Genomic DNA, 26,378 nt, shown 5'->3' with positions numbered 1-26,378 from the left:
GTCATCAGAGAAGGCAGCGAGGGATGACTGTGAGACACCAGGCATGCCTAATATAACACACTTTACCACAGTGTCTGTACTCACTTAGTTGTATTCATCTAGTTGTGCTTGCGGGGGGGGGGGGGTTGAGCTCTGTTCCTTCGGCTCGCCTCTCAACTGTCAGTCAATCAACTGTTACTAACTACTATTTTTTTCTCACACACACTTCCCTCTCGGGAAGCAGCCCGTAACAGCTGTCTAAACTCCCTGGTACCTATTTACTGCTAGGTAACAGGGGTATTAGGGTGAAAGAAACTCTGCCCGTTGTTACTCGCCGGCGCTGGGAATCGAACCCCGGATCACTGGATTACGTGTCAAGCGTGCTGTCCACTCAGCCACCCAGTGTGTGTGTGTGTGTGTGTGTGTGTCCTTAGCTATCTTCTCCCACACGCACTGATCTCTACCCTGCAGTGCTGATATCTGTAATAATAATTATACATTATGCATTAGACGTTAATGATAATTATGACACACTGAAAAAATATGAACCGGCAATACAAGCAACTACTTAAACTTGCAACACAAACAACATTAACACTTTACAAAACAGGAAAAAGGGCAACTGTTCAGCTAACATCAGTTTCCGTGCATAGCGAGACGGCTCATTTCAAGTTAGATTCTGATGCTAAAGTTTCATATTTAACAAATTTAACCAAGTCGTTGCTATTCTGGTTGGACACAAGACAATGCCAACCCGCACCCTGGCCAAGCTCGTGCGCTCAACCACCCCAAAGACACATTAAACTACTTTAAACCACACTATAATTCAAATTGGCATCTTCTCAAATATATATATATATTATATATTACTTAGCCTAGCCTATGTTTAGGCTAAGCCTAAGCCAACTTAGCCTATGTTTAGGCTAAGTTGACCAGACCACACACTAGAAGGTGAAGGGACGACGACGTTTCGGTCCGCCCTGGATCATTCTCACTGATTGTGGCTATGTTTAGGCTACATGGTTAGGTTCTGTTGGCGATTATTTGTATTTGTAGTACTGGGGGTGAGGCATTTCCAGCGTTGGGGTTCGAACAGAAGACGAAAGAACGAAGCACTGTTCGAAAATTTTTCAATATTGTGGAGACTGAATGACAGTGGAGACAGGTAGTGTTCGAAAAATGTTCGAACAGCATCAGTTGTAAGTCCAGTGTGTAGAGTTTTCTTTATTTATAAACAGGGGTTTTTGGCGGGTACATGGAATGAACATTTGATCTTTGTTGATGAGGACGGACTGATCCCCCTCTCACAACTCCATATATTCATTTATTTCCTCAATCAGCGCTTCCTTCTCTTGCTGTGTTCTAACCACCCACCAAACACACACCGAAACTACGACGTTGCTACAACGTTCGAACAAGTTTTAACACCTCCTAACCAGTTATAACAACCAATATAGCAAGTTGTAACAACGTTCTAATACGTCATAAACACGTTAAGCCAAGATGTAACAACTTTATTACAAGTTGTAACAAGCGGAAAATAGAGACAATTTCGGTTTGTGTTTCCAGGGCCTACTTCTCTATCTACTTCACCAATGTACTACAAAACACCAGTAATAATACGCAGAACCAAATCCTCTGAACTGACCCATCCTGGGCTTTGATGTCCAACATGATAGTGGTGATGATGGTGGTAGCAGGTGTTGATGGGAGTAATGATGGTGAAGAAGGTGTAAAGTGGTGAAGAGTGACGACGGTGAACAGTGACGACGGTGATAACGGAAGTAACATCAAGGCTACTGGTCCAGACCGTCCACACTCTGGCCCGGACCACCGTCGGTGAAGCACTCATCCCGAGCGTGTGTATATGTGTGTGTGTGTGTATGAGTGTGTGTATATTCCGCCTGTCTGCAGGTGAGTCAATCTGGTTTACCGACGTCACATTCTGTATTCCAGGTGATTGTAGGTGATTGTAGGGGTTGGTTTACCTGTTCTTGAGACCCATCAACCTCTGAAGGCCATTACAGTTAGTCACTCAGTATATATATTCAACCTCAAAATTGCTCAGAACCAAAGTAAACTCCCATTATATATATATACAATGAGTATACCTCTCGGTGAATATATCCCTCCATTATCAACAAATATATATCTTGCTAAATATTTTTCGTAAACTCACCATAAAAATATGACCGACCTGGTTTTCTATATTATTTAAAAAAATATATTTATTACCTTTTACTTTGCCATCGTTAAAAAAATATGTATTTTTTTTTTTTTGAGTGACAGTGGAGAGAGTTTCAGTGGAGTGAAATCTCTTGGACTTGAGACTAGCTGTCTATTAGCTGTCAATAGACACAGGTCTATTGCTAACACATATTTAAACTTCAATTAGGGTTTTGATCTGAGTAACAAGTATTAATAATAATTTTGTCCCTAATCAGTACATCATTGTTTACAAAAAACATATGATCTAGGGTGTTGTCTTTCCTAGCTGGTTGTACTATTTGCTAGTTGAGGGCAAACCTGTCACACACCTGCAAGAGGTCATTTGTGTGTGCGACTGTTCATTTGGACCGCTTCCTGTGACTATCACTGGCATAACTGTATTTGGCACATATATTAATTTTTCTGTACCGTAAACTGAAATCGTCAAGCAAGATGATATTTTGGGCAATGTTTGTGAAGATTTCTAAGCAGTACAGGTAGAGTCAATAATTACAGACACGGGTACAGGTAGAGTCAATAATTACAGACACGGATACAAGTAGAGTCAATAATTACAGACACGGGTTACAGGTAGAGTCAATAATTACAGACACGGGTTACAGGTAGAGTCAATAATTACAGACACGGGTTACAGGTAGAGTCAATAATTACAGACACGGGTTACAGGTAGAGTCAATAATTACAGACACGGGTACAGGTAGAGTCAATAATTACAGACACGGATACAAGTAGAGTCAATAATTACAGACACGGGTTACAGGTAGAGTCAATAATTACAGACACGGGTACAGGTAGAGTCAATAATTACAGACACGGGTTACAGGTAGAGTCAATAATTACAGACACGGGTTACAGGTAGAGTCAATAATTACAGACACGGGTACAGGTAGAGTCAATAATTACAGACACGGGTTACAGGTAGAGTCAATAATTACAGACACAGGTACAGGTAGAGTCAATAATTACAGACACGGGTACAGGTAGATTAAGATACAACAAGAACGTTCTTCACTCGATCTAGAGATACTCCCAACAGTTGAATGACCACAGGCGATGGTCAGGTCTGTGGTCAAGTGAGAAGGGAAACAGTTTGAAGGGAAGGAGAGTAGCAGAGAGGCGAGGGGCGAAGGCCTATGAGAGAGAGAGAGAGAGAGAGAGAGAGAGAGAGAGAGAGAGAGAGAGAGAGAGAGAGAGAGAGAGAGAGAGAGAGAGAGAGAGAGAGAGAGAGAGAGAGAGAGAAAGAGAGAGAGAGAGAGAGAGAGAGAGAGAGAGAGAGAGAGAGAGAGAGAGAGAGAGAGAGAGAGAGAGAGAGAGAGAGAGAGAGAGAGAGAGAGAGAGAGAGAGAGAGAGAGAGAGAGAGAGAGTAGACCTAGCTATAGTAACAACCTCATAAGCAGGAAAGAAAACACCTCAGAGAGACAGGCGAACCCCCCCACCCCCCCCCCCACCCCTCTCGTAGCACGAACACCCTTCTCCCTGAACAACAACAAAACAAGGTGCTAACACAACCTCACACAAACAACACCATAAACAAGTAAACACCAAGAACACAACACGAGATAACACCCCTTCCCCCCCCCCTCCCCATCCCCCCTCCATAAACTCGCATACAGCGAGCTCAAAACCTTAACTAAAGAATTCAGAAAAAAATATACACGATTTCAGACGTTATATCCACGAAGTCAGAGGCCACAATCACCAATTCAATCACCTTAACTATGGAATCAGAAGCCACAAACCCCCGTGAGGTTGAGAATCAACTGTCGTGGGGTTATATGGGAGAGACAGGCTTAAATATAAGTGAAACAACACAGATTCCAAAGCGGGAATCGAATCCGAAACACTTTGATTGTTTTTCTTTGAAACACTTTGATTGCTTAGTCGGTACCGGGAAACACTCGTGAGGGTGTTGAATGATGTTATTGTGTTCTGGGGTCTTTATTATTGTGGGTTGGAATCTGTGGGTGCGTGCAGGAGTGTGCGGGTGCGTGCAGGAGTCTATGGGTGCGTGCAGGAGTGTACGGGAGAGTGCAAGAGTCTATGGGTGCGTGCAGGAGTCTATGGGTGCGTGCAGGAGTGTGTGGGAGAGTGCAAGAGTCTATGGGTGCGTGCAGGAGTGTGTGGGTGCGTGCAGGAGTGTGCGGAAGAGTGCAAGAGTCTATGGGTGCGTGCAGGAGTGTGTACTCACCTACTTGTGCTTGCGGGGGTTGAACTCTGACTTTTTGATCCCGCCTTTCATCCGTTAATCAACTGTTGTACAGATTCCTGAGCCTACTGAGCTCTATCGTATCTACATGTGAAACTGTGTATGGAGTCAGCCTCCACCACATCACTTCCTAGTGCATTCCATTTACTAACTACTCTGACACTGAAAAAGTTCTTTCTAACGTCCCTGTGGCTCATTTGGGTACTCAGTTTCCACCTGTGTCCCCTTGTTCGCGTACCTCCACTGTTAAAATGTTTAACCTTATCTACCCTGTCAATTCCTCTGGGAATTGTGTGGGGTAGTGATCATGTCTCCCCTTACTCTTCTGTCTTCCAGTGTCGTAAGGTGCATTTCCCGCAGCCTTTCCTCGTAACTCATGCCTCTTAGTTCTGGGACTAGCCTAGTGGCATACCTCTGAACTTTTTCCAGCTTCGTCTTGTACTTGATAAGGTACGGGCTCCATGCTGGGGCCGCATACTCCAGGATTGGTCTTACATATGTGGTGTACAAGATTCTGAATGATTCCTTACACAGGTTCCTGAAGGCTGTTCTGATGCTAGCCAGCCTCGCATACGCCGCAGATGTAATTCTTTTTATGTGGGCTTCAGGAGACAGGTTTGGTGTGATATCAACTCTTAGATTTTTCTCTCTGTTCGTTTCAGGAAGTACTTCATTTCCCATTCGGTATCCTGTGTCTGGCCTCATGTTTCCACCGCCTAGTTTCATGACCTTGCATTTACTTGGATTGAACTTTAGGAGCCATTTGTTGGACAATTCATCCAGTCTGTCTAGGTCATCTTGTAGCCTCCTACTATCATTCTCTGTTTTAATCCTCCTCATAATTTTTGCATCATCAGCAAACAATGAGAGAAACGATTCAATACCCTCTGGTAGATCATTTACATATATCAGAAACAGTATCGGTCCAAGGACTGACCCCTGCGGTACTCCACTCGTAACGTCTCGCCAATCTGAGGCCTCACCCCTCACAGTGACTCGCTGTCTTCTGTTACTTAGGTACTCTCTTATCCAACGGAGTACCTTCCCTTTCACTCCAGCCTCGCATATCCAGCTATTTCACTAGCCTCTTGTGTGGCACTGTGATAAAGGCTTTCTGACAATCCAAAAATATGCAGTTTACCCATCCCTCTCCTATTTGCCTGAATTTTGTTGCCTGGTCATAGAATTCAATTAACCCTGTGAGGCAGGACTGGCCATCCTTGAACCCATGTTGATGCTGTGTTACAAAGTTCTTTCGCTCCAGATGTGGAAAGTTGTGGAACATGTGTATTTCTGGTACACTGTGTGACAATCTGGTACACTGTGTGACAATCTGGTACACTGTGTGACAATCTGGTACACTGTGTGACAATCTGGTACACTGTGTGACAATCTGGTACACTGTGTGACAATCTGGTACGCTGTGTGACAATCTGGTACACTGTGTGACAATCTGGTACACTGTGTGACAATCTGGTACACTGTGTGACAATCTGGTACACTGTGTGACAATCTGGTACACTGTGTGACAATCTGGTACACTGTGTGACAATCTGGTACACTGTGTGACAATCTGGTACACTGTGTGACAATCTGGTACACTGTGTGACAATCTGGTACGCTGTGTGACAATCTGGTACACTGTGTGACAATCTGGTACACTGTGTGACAATCTGGTACACTGTGTGACAATCTGGTACACTGTGTGACAATCTGGTACACTGTGTGACAATCTGGTACACTGTGTGACAATCTGGTACGCTGTGTGACAATCTGGTACACTGTGTGACAATCTGGTACACTGTGGGACAATCTGGTACACTGTGGGACAATCTGGTACACTGTGTGACAATCTGGTACACTGTGGGACAATCTGGTACACTGTGTGACAATCTGGTACACTGTGGGACAATCTGGTACACTGTGTGACAATCTGGTACGCTGTGTGACAATCTGGTACACTGTGTGACAATCTGGTACACTGTGTGACAATCTGGTACACTGTGTGACAATCTGGTACACTGTGTGACAATCTGGTACACTGTGTGACAATCTGGTACACTGTGTGACAATCTGGTACATTGTGTGACAATCTGGTACACTGTGTGACAATCTGGTACACTGTGTGACAATCTGGTACACTGTGTGACAATCTGGTACACTGTGTGACAATCTGGTACACTGTGTGACAATCTGGTACATTGTGTGACAATCTGGTACACTGTGTGACAATCTGGTACACTGTGTGACAATCTGGTACACTGTGTGACAATCTGGTACACTGTGTGACAATCTGGTACACTGTGTGACAATCTGGTACATTGTGTGACAATCTGGTACACTGTGTGACAATCTGGTACACTGTGTGACAATCTGGTACACTGTGTGACAATCTGGTACACTGTGTGACAATCTGGTACACTGTGTGACAATCTGGTACATTGTGTGACAATCTGGTACACTGTGTGACAATCTGGTACACTGTGTGACAATCTGGTACATTGTGTGACAATCTGGTACACTGTGTGACAATCTGGTACACTCTGGGACATTCTGGTTCACTCTGGTACACTCTGGGACATTCTGGTACACTCTGGGACATTCTGGTTCACTCTGGTACACTCTGGGACATTCTGGTACACTCTGGGACATTCTGGTTCACTCTGGTACACTCTGGGACATTCTGGTACACTGTGGAACAATCTGGTGCACTCTGGAAACTTTTGGCACTCTCCAGAATAATATGGAACACTCAGGCACAGTCTGGAACACTCGAGGACAATCTGGTACACTCGAGGACAATCTGGTACAATCGAGGATAATCTGGTACACTCAGATACACTGGCAAGGTATCCCAAGTGTACAAGAACGCCAGTGTGCTTACCCAGTGTCTGGGTAAGCACCAGGTACTGACCATGAATTAGGTCAACACGTCGGTCAAGGCTGCCAACTGGCTTGTTGACGGCAGGCAGTCGCGCGGTTACAGCCACGAGAATGATGAATGGGGCCGGCTGTTTGGCACCCCCGTTATCGGAGTGTCAGCAGGGTGCCACACTGGCCTACACACACACACACACACGCACGCACACACACGCACGCACGCACACACACACACACACACACACACACACACACACACACACACACACACACACACACACACACACACACACACACACAAACACACACACACACACACACATTAGGGCCTCGTAGCCTGGTGGATAGCGCGCAGGGCTCGTAATTCTGTGGCACGGGTTCGATTCCCGCACGAGGCAGAAACAAATGGGCAAAGTTTCATTCACCCTAAGTGCCCCCTGTTACCTAGCAGTAAATAGGTACCTGGGAGTTAGTCAGCTGTCACGGGCTGCTTCCTGGGGTGTGTGGGTGTGGTGTGGGGGAAAAAAAAAGTAGTTAGTAAACAGTTGATTGACAGTTGAGAGGCGGGCCGAAAGAGCAAAGCTCAACCCCCGCAAAAACACAACTAGTAAACACAACTAGTAAACACACACACACACCTGTTGATTGACGGTTGAGAGGCGGGACCAAAGAGCCAGAGCTCAATCCCCCGCAAGCACAATTAGGTGACAATTAGGTGAGTACACAACTGATACACATGATAGAGCCCAGTAGACTTGGGAATCTGTACACCAGATGATTGACAGTTGAGAGGCGGGACCAAAGAGCCAAGCACAAACAGGTGTGTACAAATAGGTGAGAACCTACACACACACACACACACACACACACACACACACAAGGGGCGAGAAGTCGGACTGGCGAACAGTAACAAGTGGAGTACCACAAGGATCGGTGCTGGGACCAATTCTATTTCTTGTATATGTTAACGACATGTTTACAGGCGTAGAGTCCTACATGTCGATGTTTGCGGATGATGCAAAGTTGATGAGAAGAGTTGTGACAGATGAGGATTGCAGGATCCTCCAAGAGGACCTGAACAGATTGCAGAGATGGTCAGAGAAATGGCTACTAGAATTCAACACGAGCAAATGTAAAGTTATGGAAATGGGACTAGGAGATAGGAGACCAAAGGGACAGTACACAATGAAGGGGAACAGCCTACCTGTAACGACGCGTGAAAGAGACCTGGGGGTGGACGTAACACCTAATCTATCTCCTGAGGCACATATTAATAGGATAACGACAGCAGCGTACTCTACACTGGCAAAAGTTAGAACATCATTCAGAAACCTAAGTAAGGAGGCATTTAGGGCGCTTTACACTGCCTACGTAAGGCCAGTCTTAGAGTATGCCGCCTCATCATGGAGTCCCCATCTGAAGAAGCATATAATGAAACTGGAAAAGGTTCAGAGGTTTGCAACGAGACTCGTCCCAGAGCTACGAGGGATGGGGTATGAAGAGCGCCTGAGGGAACTGTGCCTTACGACACTAGAAAGAAGAAGGGAGAGGGGGGACATGATAGGAACGTATAAGATACTCAGAGGAATTGACAGAGTGGACATAGACGAAATGTTCACACGGAATAGTAACAGAACGAGAGGACATGGATGGAAGCTTGAAACTCAGATGAGTCACAGAGATGTTAGGAAGTTTTCTTTTAGCGTGAGAGTAGTGGGGAAATGGAATGCACTTCAGGAACAGGTTGTGGAAGCAAATACTATTCATAATTTTAAAACCAGGTATGATAGGGAAATGGGACAGGAGTCATTGCTGTAAACAACCGATGCTCGAAAGGCGGGATCCAAGAGTCAATGCTCGATCCTGCAAGCACATATAGGTGAGTACACACACACACACACATATACACACACTCAACGGGGTCTCGTGGTTGAGTGGACAGCGCTCGGGGGTCGTAATCGTAAGGGCCAGGGGCTCGATTCCCAGCCGAGGCAGAAACGAACTGGCAGTTACTTTCACCCTGATGCACCTATTCACCTCGCAGTAAATAGGTACCTGGGAGTTGGATAGCTGCCACGGACTTCTTCTCGTGGATGGTGTGTGTGTGTGTGTGTGTGTTGGATGTTGTTTAAGATTTGCTACTTGGAACAAAAAATTCCAAGTAGCACGGGCTATGGTGAGCCCGTGAATGTGTTAGAGAAAATGTATGTACTAGTGGACTTAATAAGGTGAAAGGGATAGCTTAGAAAGGCGGGGGCCCAAAAGCTAATAGCTTGATTCTGTAGGCACAAATAGGTAACAAATACAAATAGTAAATACACATACACACCCATGCATACCTACACATACACACCCATGCATACCTACACATACACACCCATGCATACCTACACATACACACCCATGCATACCTACACATACACACCCATGCATACCTACACATACACACCCATGCATACCTACACATACACACCCATGCATACCTACACATACACACCCATGCATACCTACACATACACACCCATCCATACCTACACATACACACCCATGCATACCTACACATACACACCCATGCATACCTACACATACACACCCATGCATACCTACACATACACACCCATCCATACCTACACATACACACCCATGCATACCTACACATACACACCCATGCATACCTACACATACACACCCATGCATACCTACACATACACGTGTATATACACACTCAAACGCATACACACAAATACACAAAAGAAACCAACTGCTAAAAATCAAACAGACACATACAAGCAAATTACATAAAAACATGAAGAAAATGGGCAGAAAGTTACAGAAAACGATAGAGTTACGTAAGATGGAAGAACATTTTATCACTACTTATTCAGAATCGCATTGAAATATCCTGTAATCTTACCAATAAATTAGAATATTAGAGGTCAAAGAGGCCAAACGCTTAGGGCTAGCCACACCCAACTTTCCAACATTGATACTGTGGTATTACCCGTCTCTCCTTTTGTCTCTAACCCCACCTCCCGTCTTCCTTAAAGTGAGAGAGACAAACAGAGAGATAATTTACAAATAAAGAGACAGATACTCCTACAGAGAAACAGATAGACAGAGAAAAGAGACAAAGAGAAACATTCAGGGAAAAGCACAGACAGAAAGAGAGAGATGGGCAGACAGAGAAACAATTTGACAGAGACAGAGACACACACACGCAGAAATTGACAGAAAAAATGGAATGAAAGAGACAGACCCATACAGAAACAAAATAACAGAACAGACAGAAACAAAGACGGAAAAAGCCAGAGACAGAGACAAAAAGGAGAGAGGAAACAGAGAGACGAACAGCAAGAGAAAGACAGAGACAGCGAAATACAGACATACAGAGTGAGACAGACAAATACATAAATAAAGACAGAGACAGACATAGAAAGCGAAGTACAGACAGAAAGGGAGACAATGAGACAGGAAGACACAGGACAGACAGTGACAGACATAGAGTAACAGAAGATCTAGAGACAGCGATAGACAGACATTCAGAGACAGAAGACAGGCAGAAATACCAGAGATATAGACAGAGAGAGACTGGTTTGTTGAGATATCATATATATATATATATATATATATATATATATATATATATATATATATATATATATATATATATATATATATATATATATATATATATATATATATATATATATATATATAATATATCCCAAGTCCCTCTAGTTTCCTCACCAATCTGTTATTACCATCACCACCATCACTATCATCTCCCTCAACACCATCACCACTAATAATTCGTCACTATCATAGACAAGAGAGAGACACACACACCATAAACGTCTAGAAATTATGCCAAAGGCAGATCCCAGAACTTGCTGTGGGAACTGGCCGCGAAAGCAATGACTGAACAGCGATTTTCAGTTATGAAGTGGAACTCCCAGAGATCGATAGAAGCTGTAGAGGAATTTACGGTCCGGAGCTCTATTGGAATTATTGACTCTGAAGTCATGGAATAAGTGCCTTCAATGGCTATAGGCATTTTCAGGTCGGAAATTCTACCACTTATCACATTTGAGGCCGTGGGAATTATTAAAAGAAACATCCCTAATACAATAAAATTAAAACCTTGTTACAAGTACTCGTTAGCTCATATGAGCCGAGAACGCCGCCACCGGGATTATGTTGCTGTCCAACTCAAACACACACTAACGGTAACCGAAGAGCTCCCTACCCCCCCCCCCCCCCCCCCCCTCCCCACACACACACACAGAGGGTTACCAGCGCGGCGTGATAATGTTCCCAAGACAGCGTGGGCCCCTGAACACCACCTGACGGAACACCAAACTCCCGTTTTCCTTGATAGTGACCACCACCCCCCACCAGCCTCCAGCGAGAAGGAAGCTCTCTCACCCTCTTAACACAGATATTCCTCCTCCTCCTCCTCCTCCTCCTCCTCCTCCTCCTCCTCCTTCTCTTTCTTCCCCTTTTTTCTTCGCCTTTTAAGACTTTTTTTTCTTTCGCTTCATCTTCCTAATCTTCCGTATCCTGATCATCTCTCTTCATTCTGCCAACACGTTAATTATCAAGATTAGCGGCGGCCTCTCAGCTACCTAGTGGGCACATGTTGGGCAAACGACGTTCATTCAACGTTGAATCAACGTCGATAAAGCTGAATCAACGTCGATAAAGCTGATTCAACGTCGATAAAGCTGATTCAACGTCGATAAAGCTGATTCAACGTCGATAAAGCTGATTCAACATCGATAAAGCTGATTCAACGTCGTTAAAGCTGATTCAACGTCGATAAAGCTGATTCAACGCTACTCGAGCATGTTCCTGGCTCTCACAGACCTCTCTCGAGTCATTCTGCAACTCGCTACAACTTGAAGCTTTTTAGAGTGCAAGTGTGAGAGTGTTAATGAGGAAAGGTGAAAGAAATGGGTGGGTGTGGGAGAGGTAAAGTGTGGGGGTAGTGGTTATATGGGGAGAGGTGAATGGGGAGTAAGGGGATGAGAAAGAGAGGAAGGGAAGGTGAAGAAGAAGGGAGAGAAGAATTAAGCGAGGGATAGGAAGCAAGGTGTTCATGAATACATAATGCAACATATAAGCCCAGGTACTTTACGGGCTATTCATGCCCGTGCCTCCTTTTGGGTGGCTTAATCTTCATCAATCAATCAATCTGCTGCAACTTATGACGAACTATTAGTGTCTAGAGGTGTGAGGGAGCACGCGATCTGAAGGGAGTGTGGCTGGCTGTACTTGGGCTGCGTGCTGGTGGGAGTCACACCTTAACCTAAATGATTCTCCAAACATTCAATTGCACGACACAAACACTGGAGTCAGTGTACACAAACACTGGAGTCAGTGTACACAAACACTGGAGTCAGTGTACACAAACACTGGAGTCAGTGTACACAAACACACTGATCCCAGACCACCTAGCGAGTGTATCGAAGGATCTACCGCTACAATGAGGGCAGTTTCGCGGGCATATTAAATAGAGCTGTTGTTGTTGTATTAAATTCAGCTACTGGGAACAAAAAAAAATCCAAGCAGCACAGGCTATGGTGAACCCGTAGTGGACTTCTTTGGACCTAAATCGAGCTGTGTGTTGATGTTGTTATAGATTCAGCTACTCGGAACACAAAAAGTCCAAGTAGCAAACACATCTGTCCGACTAAATTGAGTGTTGTATTTGTAACTTTATTTCGGAACACAACACGGCATTAGCAACTCCGGACAAAAATTCACTCCGGCTCCGAAGCTTCCGTCCGATGCGACTCAAGTTCCGTGCTACTTGCTACAGTAATTCATCATAGCATGAATTGGCATATTCCACCTGGTATGGTACGACGGGCAGGTTAGGAGAGCGAGGGAATGTGTAGTTGAGTTGTGAAGGGAAGTCTAGCGTAGACGCCTGTCGTTTCTCTTCGGGAAGGTTCACTCTCTCTCTCTCTCTCTCTCAACTATAGTATACTGACCAGCAAGCAAGTATACCTCAGTCCCGGACATACTCCAGAACTGAAGTAAACTCAGTGAAAATATGTGTAATATACATCTCCGCTAACCCCCCCCCCTTCTCCCACGATCATATATACATAGTGCGACATGTGGAAATGTGTACATAATAACAGGTACAAGATATGATGTGATGGGAATATGAGAGAACATGACGACCACTGATTTGAATCACTTTCGTACATCTTGTTTTGGTTTACAAAAATTTATTCTAGGTGTCGACATGTGCGCATGCTCGCACACACACACACACATCACACACACACACACGCACACACACACACACATCACACGCACACACACATCACACACACGCACACACACAGATCCTGTTGATTGACGGTTGAGAGGCGGGACCAAAGAGCCAGAGCTCAACCCCCGCAAGCACAACTAGGTGAGTACAACTAGGTGAGTACACACACACACACACACACACACACACACACACACACACACACACACACACACACACACACACACACACACACACACACACACACACACATGAATGGGATATAAGGTAAGTTAAGATGGAAGCGCCCTTGGGAATGAGTGACCACAGTGTATTGAACTTTGAGTACCTGGTAGAACTAGGACTTATCTCCCCCCAAAAAGAACTAGGAATCAAAAGGCTGGCATACCGAAAGGGGAATTATGAACAGATGAGAAGTTTCCTAAGTGAAATACCTTGTGACATTGACCTCAGAGACAAGTCTGTACAGGGTATGATGGACTATGTTACCCAAAAGTGTCAGGAGGTAGTAAACAGGTTCATCCCGGCCCAAAGGGAAAAATCCGAGAAGCAACAGAAGAATCCATCTTATAATAGGGCATGTATGGAAGCGAAGAAACTGAACAAAAAGGCGTGGAGGAACTTCCGGAATAACAGAACACCAGAAAGCAGAGAGAGATACCAGAGAACCAGGAATGAGTACGTCAGGGTGAGAAGAGAAGCAGAGAAAAATTTTGAAAATGATATAGCAAACAAAGCCAAGACCGAACCAAAGCTACTCCACAGTCACATCAGAAGGAAAACAACAGTGAAAGAACAGGTATTGAAACTTAGAACAGGCGAGGACAGGTATACAGAGAATGACAGAGAGGTGTGTGAGGAACTCAACAAGAGGTTCCAGGAGGTCTTCACAATAGAACAGGGTGAGGTCACTGTGCTAGGAGAAAGGGAGGTAAACCAGGCGGCCTTGGAGGAGTTCGAAATTACGAGAGAGGAGGTCAAGAGACACCTGCTGGATCTGGATGTTAGAAAGGCTGTTGGTCCAGATGGGATCTCACCATGGGTACTGAAAGAGTGTGCAGAGGCCCTTTGCTTGCCACTCTCCATAGTGTATAGTAAGTCACTAGAGACGGGAGACCTACCAGAAATATGGAAGACGGCGAATGTGGTCCCAATATACAAAAAGGGCGACAGACAAGAGGCACTGAACTACAGGCCAGTGTCCTTGACTTGTATACCATGCAAGGTGATGGAGAAGATCGTGAGAAAAAACCTGGTAACACATCTGGAGAGAAGGGACTTCGTGACAAATCGCCAACATGGATTTAGGGAGGGTAAATCTTGCCTTACAGGCTTGATAGAATTCTACGATCAGGTGACACAGATTAAGCAAGAAAGAGAGGGCTGGGCGGACTGCATTTTCTTGGATTGTCGGAAAGCCTTTGACACAGTACCGCATAAGAGGCTGGTACATAAGCTGGAGAGACAGGCAGGTGTAGCTGGTAAGGTGCTCCAGTGGATAAGGGAGTATCTAAGCAATAGGAAGCAGAGAGTTACGGTGAGGGGTGAGACCTCCGATTGGCGTGAAGTCACCAGTGGAGTCCCACAGGGCTCTGTACTCGGTCCTATCTTGTTTCTGATATATGTAAATGATCTCCCGGAGGGTATCGATTCATTTCTCTCAATGTTTGCGGACGATGCTAAAATTATGAGAAGGATTAAAACAGAAGAGGACTGTTTGAGGCTTCAAGAAGACCTAGACAAGCTGAAGGAATGGTCGAACAAATGGTTGTTAGAGTTTAACCCAACCAAATGTAATGTAATGAAGATAGGTGTAGGGAGCAGGAGGCCAGATACAAGGTATCATCTGGGAGAGGAAATTCTTCAGGAGTCAGAGAAGGAAAAAGACTTGGGGGTTGATATCACGCCAGACCTGTCTCCTGCAGCACATATCAAGCGGATAACATCAGCGGCATATGCCAGGCTGGCCAACATACGAACGGCATTCAGAAACTTGTGTAAAGAATCATTCAGAACTTTGTATACCACATATGTCAGGCCAATCCTGGAGTATGCAGCCCCAGCATGGAGTCCATATCTAGTCAAGGATAAGACTAAACTGGAAAAGGTTCAAAGGTTTGCCACCAGACTAGTACCCGAGCTGAGAGGTATGAGCTACGAGGAGAGACTACGGGAATTAAACCTCACTTCGCTGGAAGACAGAAGAGTTAGGGGGGACATGATCACCACATTCAAAATTCTGAAGGGGATTGATAGCGTAGATAAAGACAGTCTATTTAACACAAGGGGAACACGCACAAGGGGACACAGGTGGAAACTGAGTGCCCAAATGAGCCACAGAGATATTAGAAAGAACTTTTTTAGTGTCAGAGTGGTTGACAAATGGAATGCATTAGGGGGTGATGTGGTGGAGGCTGATTCCATACACAGTTTCAAGTGTAGATATGATAGAGCCCAATAGGCTCAGGAATCTGTACACCTGTTGATTGACGGTTGAGAGGCGGGACCAAAGAGCCAGAGCTCAACCCCCGCAAACACAACTAGGTGAGTACAACTAGGTGAGTACACACACACACACACACACACACACAAGAGTGGTCGTCTTGACGACTGTAGTGGTTGTACGCATCCAGTTGCACTCAATATCTAATTGTGCCTGTTTGGGGTTGAGGTTCAGCTCACTGGTCCCGCCTCACAACTTTCAAGCAAGAAGTACACAGAATCTCCAGTCTTCCGAAGCTTCGTGTGGGTTCTGATTCCACGTCTGAACATATAAGCGCACTCAATTTGTTCACTGCTTTGATTCTGAACCAATTGTCTCTAAAATCCAAGTAGCTCATTCGGGAACGTAAATTCTACTTGAGTACCACCCATTCGAAATGATATGCTCTTGCCTGGCTTGTCTATTCTCATGAAAACTTTGCATATAGCAATTATGTCTCCCCTTGACTCAACAATAGTACTAGGGCTATCTTCCTATGTCTGCTGGACCACTGGAGCCTCACTGGGGTCATCTCTGTGTCTGCTGGATCAATGGAGCCTCACTGGGGTTGCAGGATCGAGCATTGACTCTTGGATCCCGCCTTTCTAGCCACTGTGTGTGTGTGTGTGTGTACTTAGAAATACTGCCTTATATATGATTAACAAATAGCATTAGCTTCTGGGTTCCGCTTTTCAACCGTCGGTCGGCTATCGCAATATCTCACTTACTGGCTATTCATGGCCGTGCCACCTCTTGGGTGGTTTGTTCTTCATCAATCCATCAATATCTCCCGACTCTTGTGTTGCATATAGTGCTTGCTATTGAAACTAAGGAGGGAGCTTGTCTCCATAAAACTCCTCTTTAAGCTCATTACTATTACACTGAAATTGTTTTTTATATGCCTTCAGATTTGCGATGCAAATTGTTTCCAAAAAGCTGAGCCAAGTAGTTTAGTAGCGAGAGAAATAGTTGCAACACTTTACAACATCTGCTTAAGAACAGACGTTCTTAAGCAAGCTATCAGTCAGAAACTTTTAAACCAAACTGATGAAGCAGCAAGACTATCGACTCCATTTTGAAGCTGTCTTGTCAAAACACGTCAAAACATTGCATTTTGCCGGCAGCATCACAGTAGACACCAGAGAGGCTCTTGTAATGGCTTTATTTCTGACCAGTAAACAAGAGTGGTACAAACTTATTAGTGACTCAGACAGACATTATAACTCATCGTTCCTGGAAGACAACTGAACAATGTGATATTCGTCACCATCTCTGGAAACTTACATAATGTAATCGATATTCAAAACTGTACTTTATATAATCTATTATTTCTAACCTTTGAGCATCAAGGTCGTCATTTAAGTGCTGGGGGCAGATGATCAGTCGAAGCTGTAGATTAGAATCTTAGAACAAAATAATGTGCTTTTTGAAGATAATATCCAGAGAGAAAGATGGATATTATCGAGAATTTCCTCTGCTTGTTCCTTATCTTCCTCCTTCAAATACCGAAAGACATTTTCAAACGCTTCTCTTAAGAGATGGGTCGGCGCCGTGAGCGGGAACCTTGTGTATGGATCTTCAAACGTTATTTGAAGCAGAGTTTAATTTTTTTTACATATTGCGGTTGTCTCTACAGACGCTATGAATATATACCGTCGCTCCCACATTAAAAATATAGATTAATGGAACATTAATGTCGGGTTTGTCGGGAATGTCGGGAAGAGTAGCGCGAAAGTGTTAACTGGTATCCGTTTTCTTCGAGCCGGATAACGCTTCAGTGATCATTTTGTATTAAAGTCTTGATCCATTAGGTTAAATTACCACTGGCCTTGTTGAACTGGCGGGTATACTAAAATAGTGTGAAGAAAAACACTAAAATTTATTTTTCAAATGTTTCATTGCTCTTTCAACACTTTCAATTAATTAACACTTCGTTACCAATTGTTTTAAAATGTAAATGTTTATTATGTGTCGGAACTCAAAATAAATTACATTTGTATTGCAATATAAATGGAAAATATATTGCACCATTATGATGTCAACGTGTCAGCCTTTATTATGAATGATGCCTTTTTATTGATCAAATGCTGTCTGTCTGTCTGTCTCTGTCTGTCTGTCTGTCTGTCTGTCTGTCTGTCTGTCTGTCTGTCTGTCTGTCTGTCTGTCTGTCTGTCTGTCTCTGTCTGTCTCTCTATCTTTTCCAGCCCGTTTGTGTTTTTCAACTTCCTCTCATGTTTTCATTCCATCTCTGTCTCTCGCTCTCTCCTTCACTTACTCTCTCTCGCAGCAGCAGCTTGCGGTGTAGGAGCTCTGTCTGTCTGTCTGTCTGTCTACTCTCATCTTTAGTACTGTTACTCTCCTCTCTCGTGCACTCACACATACTCACACATACACACACACACACACACACACACACACACACACACACACACACACACACACACACACACACACACACACACACACACACACACACACACACACACACAGCGGCCCTAGCATGGCGCCCGTTCCTTGTCAAGCGTAAGAAGAAGCTGGTAAACAGTTCAGAGGTATGCCACTAGGCTAGTCCCAGAACTAAGAGGCATGAGTTACGAGGAAAGGCTGCGGGAAATCCACTTCACGACTCTGGAAGACAGAAGAATAAGTGGAGGCATGATCACTATCTACAAAATTCTCAGAGGAATTGACAAGGTAGATAAACTGCTTAACACGAGGGGGGGGGGGGGGTACGCGAACAAGGGGACACAGGTGGAAACTGAGTACCCACATGAGCCACAGGGACGTTAGAAAGAACTTTTTCAGTGTCAGAGTAGTTAACAGATGGAATGCATTAGGCAGTGGTGTAGTGGAGGCTAATTATCTCCACAGTTTCAAGTGTAGATATGACAGAGCCCAATAGGCTCAGGAATCTGTACACCAGTTGATTAACGGTTGAGAGGCGGGACCAAAGAGCCAGAGCTCAACCCCCGCAAGCACAATTAGGTGAGTACACACACACACACAGGTCCTCACATCGAGCGGACAGTACTCGGGGGGGGGGCGGGGGGTCATAGTCCTAAGGGCCTGAGTTCGATTCCCGGCCGAGGCAGAAACATATGACTAGAGTTTCTTTCACCTAATGCTCCTGTTCACTTACCAGTAAATAGATACCTTTGGAGTTAGCTGCTAAGGCAGCATCCTGGGAATGTGTGTGCGCGTGCGTCAGAGAGAAATAGAAATAGATGACGATATTCTTGAGGCTATCTTGAGTTCCTTGAGGAAACTCAAGATATGAAATAAGGAAAAAAAAAAAAAATTAGGGAAATTAGTACATTAGACACCTGAAGATTGGAAAAAGGTGAGCCCCCAGTGCAACCTATCCATGACCTATCCATGACCTATCCATGACCTATCCATGACCTATCCATGACCTATCCATGACCTATCCATGACCTATCCATGACCTATCCATGAGCTATTCATGACCTATCCATGAGCTATTCATGACCTATCCATGACCTATCCATGACCTATCCATGACCTATCCATGAGCTATTCATGACCTATCCATGACCTATCCATGAGCTATTCATGACCTATCCATGAGCTATTCATGACATATCCATGACCTATCCATGACCTATCCATGACCTATCCATGAGCTATTCATGACCTATCCATGACCTATCCATGACCTATCCATGAGCTATCCCTAACCTAACCTAACCTAACCTAACCTTCACCCTCACAGAAGATGGACCCCACGCCAGCCTCGGCCAGTCTCTCCTCGATGGAGGACGATGATTTCTTCCCCGTGGACGAGGCAGACGAGGCCCGCTTCTTCGTCTACTCGTACAATGCCACCACCCTCGTCACCACGGCCGGCCTGGCCATGGGTCTCTTCTTCATCATCACCGCCATTGCTCTCTACTACTACTACTACGTCGAGGTCGGCTTGCGCAGGAATGAGAAATATAGGCGCACAGGTACGTCACACTGGCTATACGGGCTCGCCATAGCCCGTGCTGCTTGGAACTTTTTGTTCATAAACAACAACATTGTCTTTGATTCACTACTATAACATTGTCAGACTGGGCCTCTATCGCTGGGAGTACTGGAGCGATATCAACTGATATTTATGATATCTTTTTATATCTTTGTCATGTGTACGTTCTTACGGCCTGGAACTTATTCCTCGAGCCGCCTGTCATGTTATCCTATGACAGTTCATCTCTGTCTGTGTCAGGTCAAGAAATGATCATTTCTAGAAATGAAATGCTTGTAATAATTTGTGTTTTCTTCAACTTGACTGTGTTGAAAAGTGTGTGTGTGTATATATATATATATATATATATATATATATATATATATATATATATATATATATATATATATATATATATATATATATATATGTAACTGAAAACTCAACTTGTCCTGGGGACCATTCAGGCTTGTTCGCATATATATATATATATATATATATATATATATATATATATATATATATATATATATATATATATATATATATATATATATATATATATAGGTTTGTGATGCTGTGATGTTTCGGAGGTCTGCTACCCTCTGATCATCACCCACACAATAGCACCATCACCACCATCTAAATCATCACCACATCATCACCAGCACTACCACCCCCTCTCACCACCACCACCACCATCTCCCCCACACCACCCCCCCCCTCTCACCACCACCACCATCTCCCCCACACCACCACCCCCTCTCACCACCACCACCATCTCCCCCACACCACCACCCCCTCTCACCACCACCACCATCTCCCCCACACCACCACCCCCTCTCACCACCACCACCATCTCCCCCACACCACCACCCCCTCTCACCACCACCACCATCTCCCCCCACACCACCACCCCCTCTCACCACCACCACCATCTCCCCCACAGGCTACAGAAACGACCGAACCATCGACGCGTACTTCGACATCCTGGACCTGCTGGAGAAGGCTTGGGCAATCTACGCGGTGGAGAGCCAGGACTGTCGCCGACGGGTGGTGTGTGAGGCCCACCTCCCCTCGGCCAGCCTGATCAACCAGCCTGTTGCTGGAGTCCTCACCGAGCTCTTCGGGTACAGTGGCTTCAAAAACATGTTCATTCACATCTTTGGGGGTTCTAGACTTCATTCAGAGCATCGTGGGATCAATTTAATGATCTCTTCACTTAAGTCCTTCACTCAGGAGCTTCACTAAGGTTCAAAAGCTTCACTCAGGAGCTTCACTAAGGTTCAAAAGCTTCACTCAGGAGCTTCACTAAGGTTCAAAAGCTTCACTCAGGAGCTTCACTAAGGTTCAAAAGCTTCACTCAGGAGCTTCACTAAGGTTCAAAAGCTTCACTCAGGAGCTTCACTAAGGTTCAAAAGCTTCACTCAGGAGCTTCACTAAGGTTCAAAAGCTTCACTCAGGAGCTTCACTAAGGTTCAAAAGCTTCACTCAGGAGCTTCACTAAGGTTCAAAAGCTTCACTCAGGAGCTTCACTAAGGTTCAAAAGCTTCACTCAGGAGTTATCACTTACCATTTACATTCATAAATCTCAAGTCTTACATGATTCAGGGGCCCAGCTGAAGTACAAAGAGAGAGAGAGAGAGAGAGAGAGAGAGAGAGAGAGAGAGAGAGAGAGAGAGAGAGAGAGAGAGAGAGAGAGAGAGAGAGAGAGAGAGAGAGAGAGAGAGACAGATTAGACAAAGAATGATTAAACCAAAGATTCTATTTATACAAGTCCGCTTTAGGGTCCACATTTTAATCATTATTAAATCCTTTGATCAACGTTGCCGGATTGTCCTGACCTGACGTGACCCCTTCCTCAACAGCCAGGTAACTGAGGAAATGCTGGGACAGATGGACGAGGGAGATGCAGCCTCCGTACGAGATCTACAGCTGGCAGCACAGTACGGGCGGACGGTAAGGAGCTGCCAGGCGTACGAGCGTCACTGTCCAGATCAACAATTGGCTACTCTACCCCAGAACTAGCAGAGTAAATGAAAGCTAAATCCCCAAATTTTCAATAGACCAGTGGGATTATAGACTCAGTTCCAGTGGTAAAGCAGTGGGATTAATATACCATCAGACCACTCTAATCAGACCACTCTAATCAGACCACTAGGACAGAACCACACTTACACTGGCAGACCATCGTAAGTGACAGTCTTCCATTCTTACCACTGAAATGGTCTGACCAAACAACTTCACACAGTCACACTAACTATTAGAACGAACTCACTTCAAAATCCGTCAGTTCAGGAACAATTAAATTGATGCGGAGCTGCCCCCAAACAATCGACTAACTTGTTGTAGAGCTGCCCAAACAATCCACTCCAGATGTCTCTTTCACACACACACACACACACACACACACACACACACACACACACACACACACACACACACACACACACACACACACACACACACACACATTCAACATAGTTGATTGACAGTTGAGAGGCGGGACCAAAGAGCCAGAGCTCAACCCCCGCAAGCACAATTAGGTGAGTACATTACGAATACCAGAGGAATAACAGAGTACTAAAAGGTGTTTCAAGACGAAGTGGGAAAAATGCACAAGAAGTGAAGTAGAAACAAGGCCGTTGGCCCAGATGAGGTTTCACTTTGGGTTCTGAGAGAATGCTCCCCTGAGCTAAGCACCCGACTTCAATTGATTTTTCAGTCATCTTTGTTAACAGGAATCTTGACAGGTATGGAAAAAAGGCAAACACAGTTCCAATCTACAAGAACGGTATCGTATCACGGAAGACCATTAAGACTAGAAAAACTTATTAAAACCAAATGGGCAGACCAGCAGTAAAATAGGTACCTGGGTGTTAGTCAGCTGTCACGAGCTGCTTTCTGGGGGTAGAGGCCTGGTCGAGGACCGGGCCGCGGGGACACTAAAGCCTCGAAATCATCTCAAGATAACCTCAAGATAGACCACCTGGAGAGGAATGCTAAAATAACAGTATGGTTTTCGATCAGGAAGATCCTGTGTAACAAATCTACTTAGTTTCTACGATTGAGCCACAAAGACCATACAGGAAAGATATAGTTGACTTTACTGTATCGTGACAAAAAATAAAAAAAAAGGCTGTTGACAAAGTCCCATATAAAAGATCCTTCCGGAAACTGAAACATACTGGAGAGGTGACAGAGAGACTTCTGATTTAGATAAAAATTATCCCGAGAGGAAAATGGTAATGCGATAGGAATGGTAATGATGAGATAGGAGTGGTAATGAGAGGCAAATGTACCAGACTGAAGAAATCCTACTAGAGTACCGCAGGGTTCAGTTCTAGCACCAGTAATGTTCATTATCTATATAACGATCTACCAGAAGGAATGAGAGTTATATGAACATTCTTATATGATTGTCACGCCCTTCAAGAACACCTGGATATACACAAGTGTATGGAACATCACTTGGCAAACGGAATTTAATGTGAATAATGTGAATAAGTGAATTTTGGCACTTATTCACATTAAATTCCGTGTCGTTGGAAAGTGGAATAGGAGATAATTTGTAGGCTGAGTGTGGCCTGTTATCTGATAAGGCGTTAAAGAATTCTGATAAGGAGATCAAGGGGTGATTCAGCCACAAAGGATCACAGTGTGAGAGGAGCCTATGCTACGCTTTCCATCTTCAGAATCAGTTTTAAATACATGGATGGCGAAATATTACAGATATTGTTCACGACCTTCGCAAGACCAAAAATTGGAATGTGCAGCGGTTGAATGGTGTCCAGATCAAGTTCAAGTATGTTTACTGAGACAAGAAAGAAATACATCTCAAAGGGATAGAGTAGATTAGGCTATTTCTACCCCCCCCCCTACTAAATCTAAAGAAGTCAATCAATAAACTGGAAAAGGTGTACAGACATGAAACTAATTGGCTTCTCGGAACTAAGAAACAAGAGCTCCGAGGAGAGGCTCAAGATCTTAAATATACTAAAACTAGAAGATAGAAGAAAAAGAGGTGATATGATCACTACGTACAAAATAGAAACAGGAATCGACCAAACTGACGAAGAAGAGTTCTTGAAAACTGCAGCTTCAAAGAAAAAGATATCATAGATGGAAACTAAGGAAACGAAATACCGAAAAAACATTAGAAATTTCACTTTTGCAGAGTGGTAGACGGTAGGAACAACTGAGAAGGTGGTGATGGAGGTGAAGACCGTCAGTAGTTTCAACGTGTTATACGACAAAGAGTACTGGGAAGACGGGACACCACGAGGCGGGACACCACGAGGTGGGACACCACGAGGTGGGACACCACGAGGCGGGACACCACGAGGTGGGACACCACGAGGCGGGACACCACGAGGCGGGACACCACAAGGTGGGACACCACGAGGTGGGACACCACGAGGCGGGACACCACAAGGTGGGACACCACGAGGCGGGACACCACAAGGTGGGACACCACGAGGTGGGACACCACAAGGTGGGACACCACGAGGTGGGACACCACGAGGCGGGACACCACAAGGTGGGACACCACGAGGCGGGACACCACAAGGTGGGACACCACGAGGTGGGACACCACAAGGTGGGACACCACGAGGTGGGACACCACGAGGCGGGACACCACAAGGTGGGACACCACGAGGTGGGACACCACAAGGTGGGACACCACGAGGTGGGACACCACAAGGTGGGACACCACGAGGTGGGACACCACGAGGCGGGACACCACGAGGTGGGACACCACGAGGTGGGACACCACAAGGTGGGACACCACGAGGTGGGACACCACGAGGGTAACTCTCCCATCCTCTAACTACACTTAAGTAACTACACACACACACTTACACTACACTTAAGTAACTACACACACACACTTACACTACACTTAAGTAACTACACACACACACTTACACTACACTTAAGTAACTACACACACACACTTACACTACACTTAAGTAACTACACACACACACTTACACTACACTTAAGTAACTACACACACACACTTACACTACACTTAAGTAACTACACACACACACTTACACTACACTTAAGTAACTACACACACACACTTACACTACACTTAAGTAACTACACACACACACTTACACTACACTTAAGTAACTACACACACACACTTACACTACACTTAAGTAACTACACACACACACTTACACTACACTTAAGTAACTACACACACACACTTACACTACACTTAAGTAACTACACACACACACTTACACTACACTTAAGTAACTACACACACACACTTACACTACACTTAAGTAACTACACACACACACTTACACTACACTTAAGTAACTACACACACACACTTACACTACACTTAAGTAACTACACACACACACTTACACTACACTTAAGTAACTACACACACACACACACTTACACTACACTTAAGTAACTACACACACACACACACTTACACTACACTTAAGTAACTACACACACACACTTACACTACACTTAAGTAACTACACACACACACACACTTACACTACACTTAAGTAACTACACACACACACACACTTACACTACACTTAAGTAACTACACACACACACACACACACTTACACACTTACAGCTCCTAGACTTCGTGTTTTGTGCTAATTTAAATGGCCAGTATCCTTAAAGTAATCCAGTTTAGTAATGTAAGTAATGGATAAAAGTGTAGTTGATATAGTGATGCAGATGTCATACAGCTTATAACTTAGCTTGAAATAGAGATGTACTATGTTTGAAGTTTTTTTTTTAAAGTTAGCTTGAAGTAGTGTTTATTTTATAAAGTTTGAACTTAGGTTCAAGTAGAGAATATATTATTTATAATATAAATGACGTAATTTAGCAAGTATTGTTTAAGGGAATTCCAATTTTTGTTACTAATTTATTATTTAATATATTTAATTTAACTTAATTGTTATTTATATCTATTACAATATATTTATGATTTCTGTCATTAAATCATTCAATATCATTATCTATTTGTCTATCTTTCCTAAATATCTATCTATCTCAACACTAACGCACCAACCATAACAAATAAAGAACAATTAATTGTTAGAAAAATAATTTATAATATATCCTTCGAACAATAACAAAATACAAAAACACCCAAAAACAAATAAAAAACTAAAAAAAATCAATTATATAATCGATATGATAAAAAAAAAACTCACGAATTATTTTGAGACGCTCGAGAAAATCTGAATATCTTTGTTCAATTTCATTCTTTCAGTATAAGTATAGAGATGAAGAGATTTGCTTTAATGGTCCGTGTGGTATTGAGACACCTGCTCCAGCTGGGCGGGGG

At 44.1% G+C, this 26,378-nt stretch overlaps 1 protein-coding gene across 1 annotated transcript; it reads left to right on the top strand.

The window, feature by feature from the left end:
• The first annotated feature begins 1,802 nt into the window (after positions 1-1,802).
• Positions 1,803-25,364, top strand: LOC123773335 (uncharacterized). Its single transcript, XM_069322372.1, has 4 exons — positions 1,803-1,893; positions 19,796-20,030; positions 20,979-21,159; positions 21,898-25,364. The coding sequence occupies exons 2-4, from the start codon at positions 19,799-19,801 to the stop codon at positions 22,055-22,057; spliced, it is 573 nt and encodes a 190-aa protein (XP_069178473.1). The 5' UTR covers positions 1,803-1,893; positions 19,796-19,798; the 3' UTR covers positions 22,058-25,364.
• Positions 25,365-26,378: the final 1,014 nt, after the last annotated feature.

This window comes from Procambarus clarkii, chromosome 10 (assembly GCF_040958095.1).
Source record: "Procambarus clarkii isolate CNS0578487 chromosome 10, FALCON_Pclarkii_2.0, whole genome shotgun sequence".
Classification (NCBI taxonomy): domain Eukaryota; kingdom Metazoa; phylum Arthropoda; class Malacostraca; order Decapoda; family Cambaridae; genus Procambarus; species Procambarus clarkii.
Note: the sequence above shows the minus strand (reverse complement) of the source record. Positions and strands in the feature narration are given on the sequence as shown.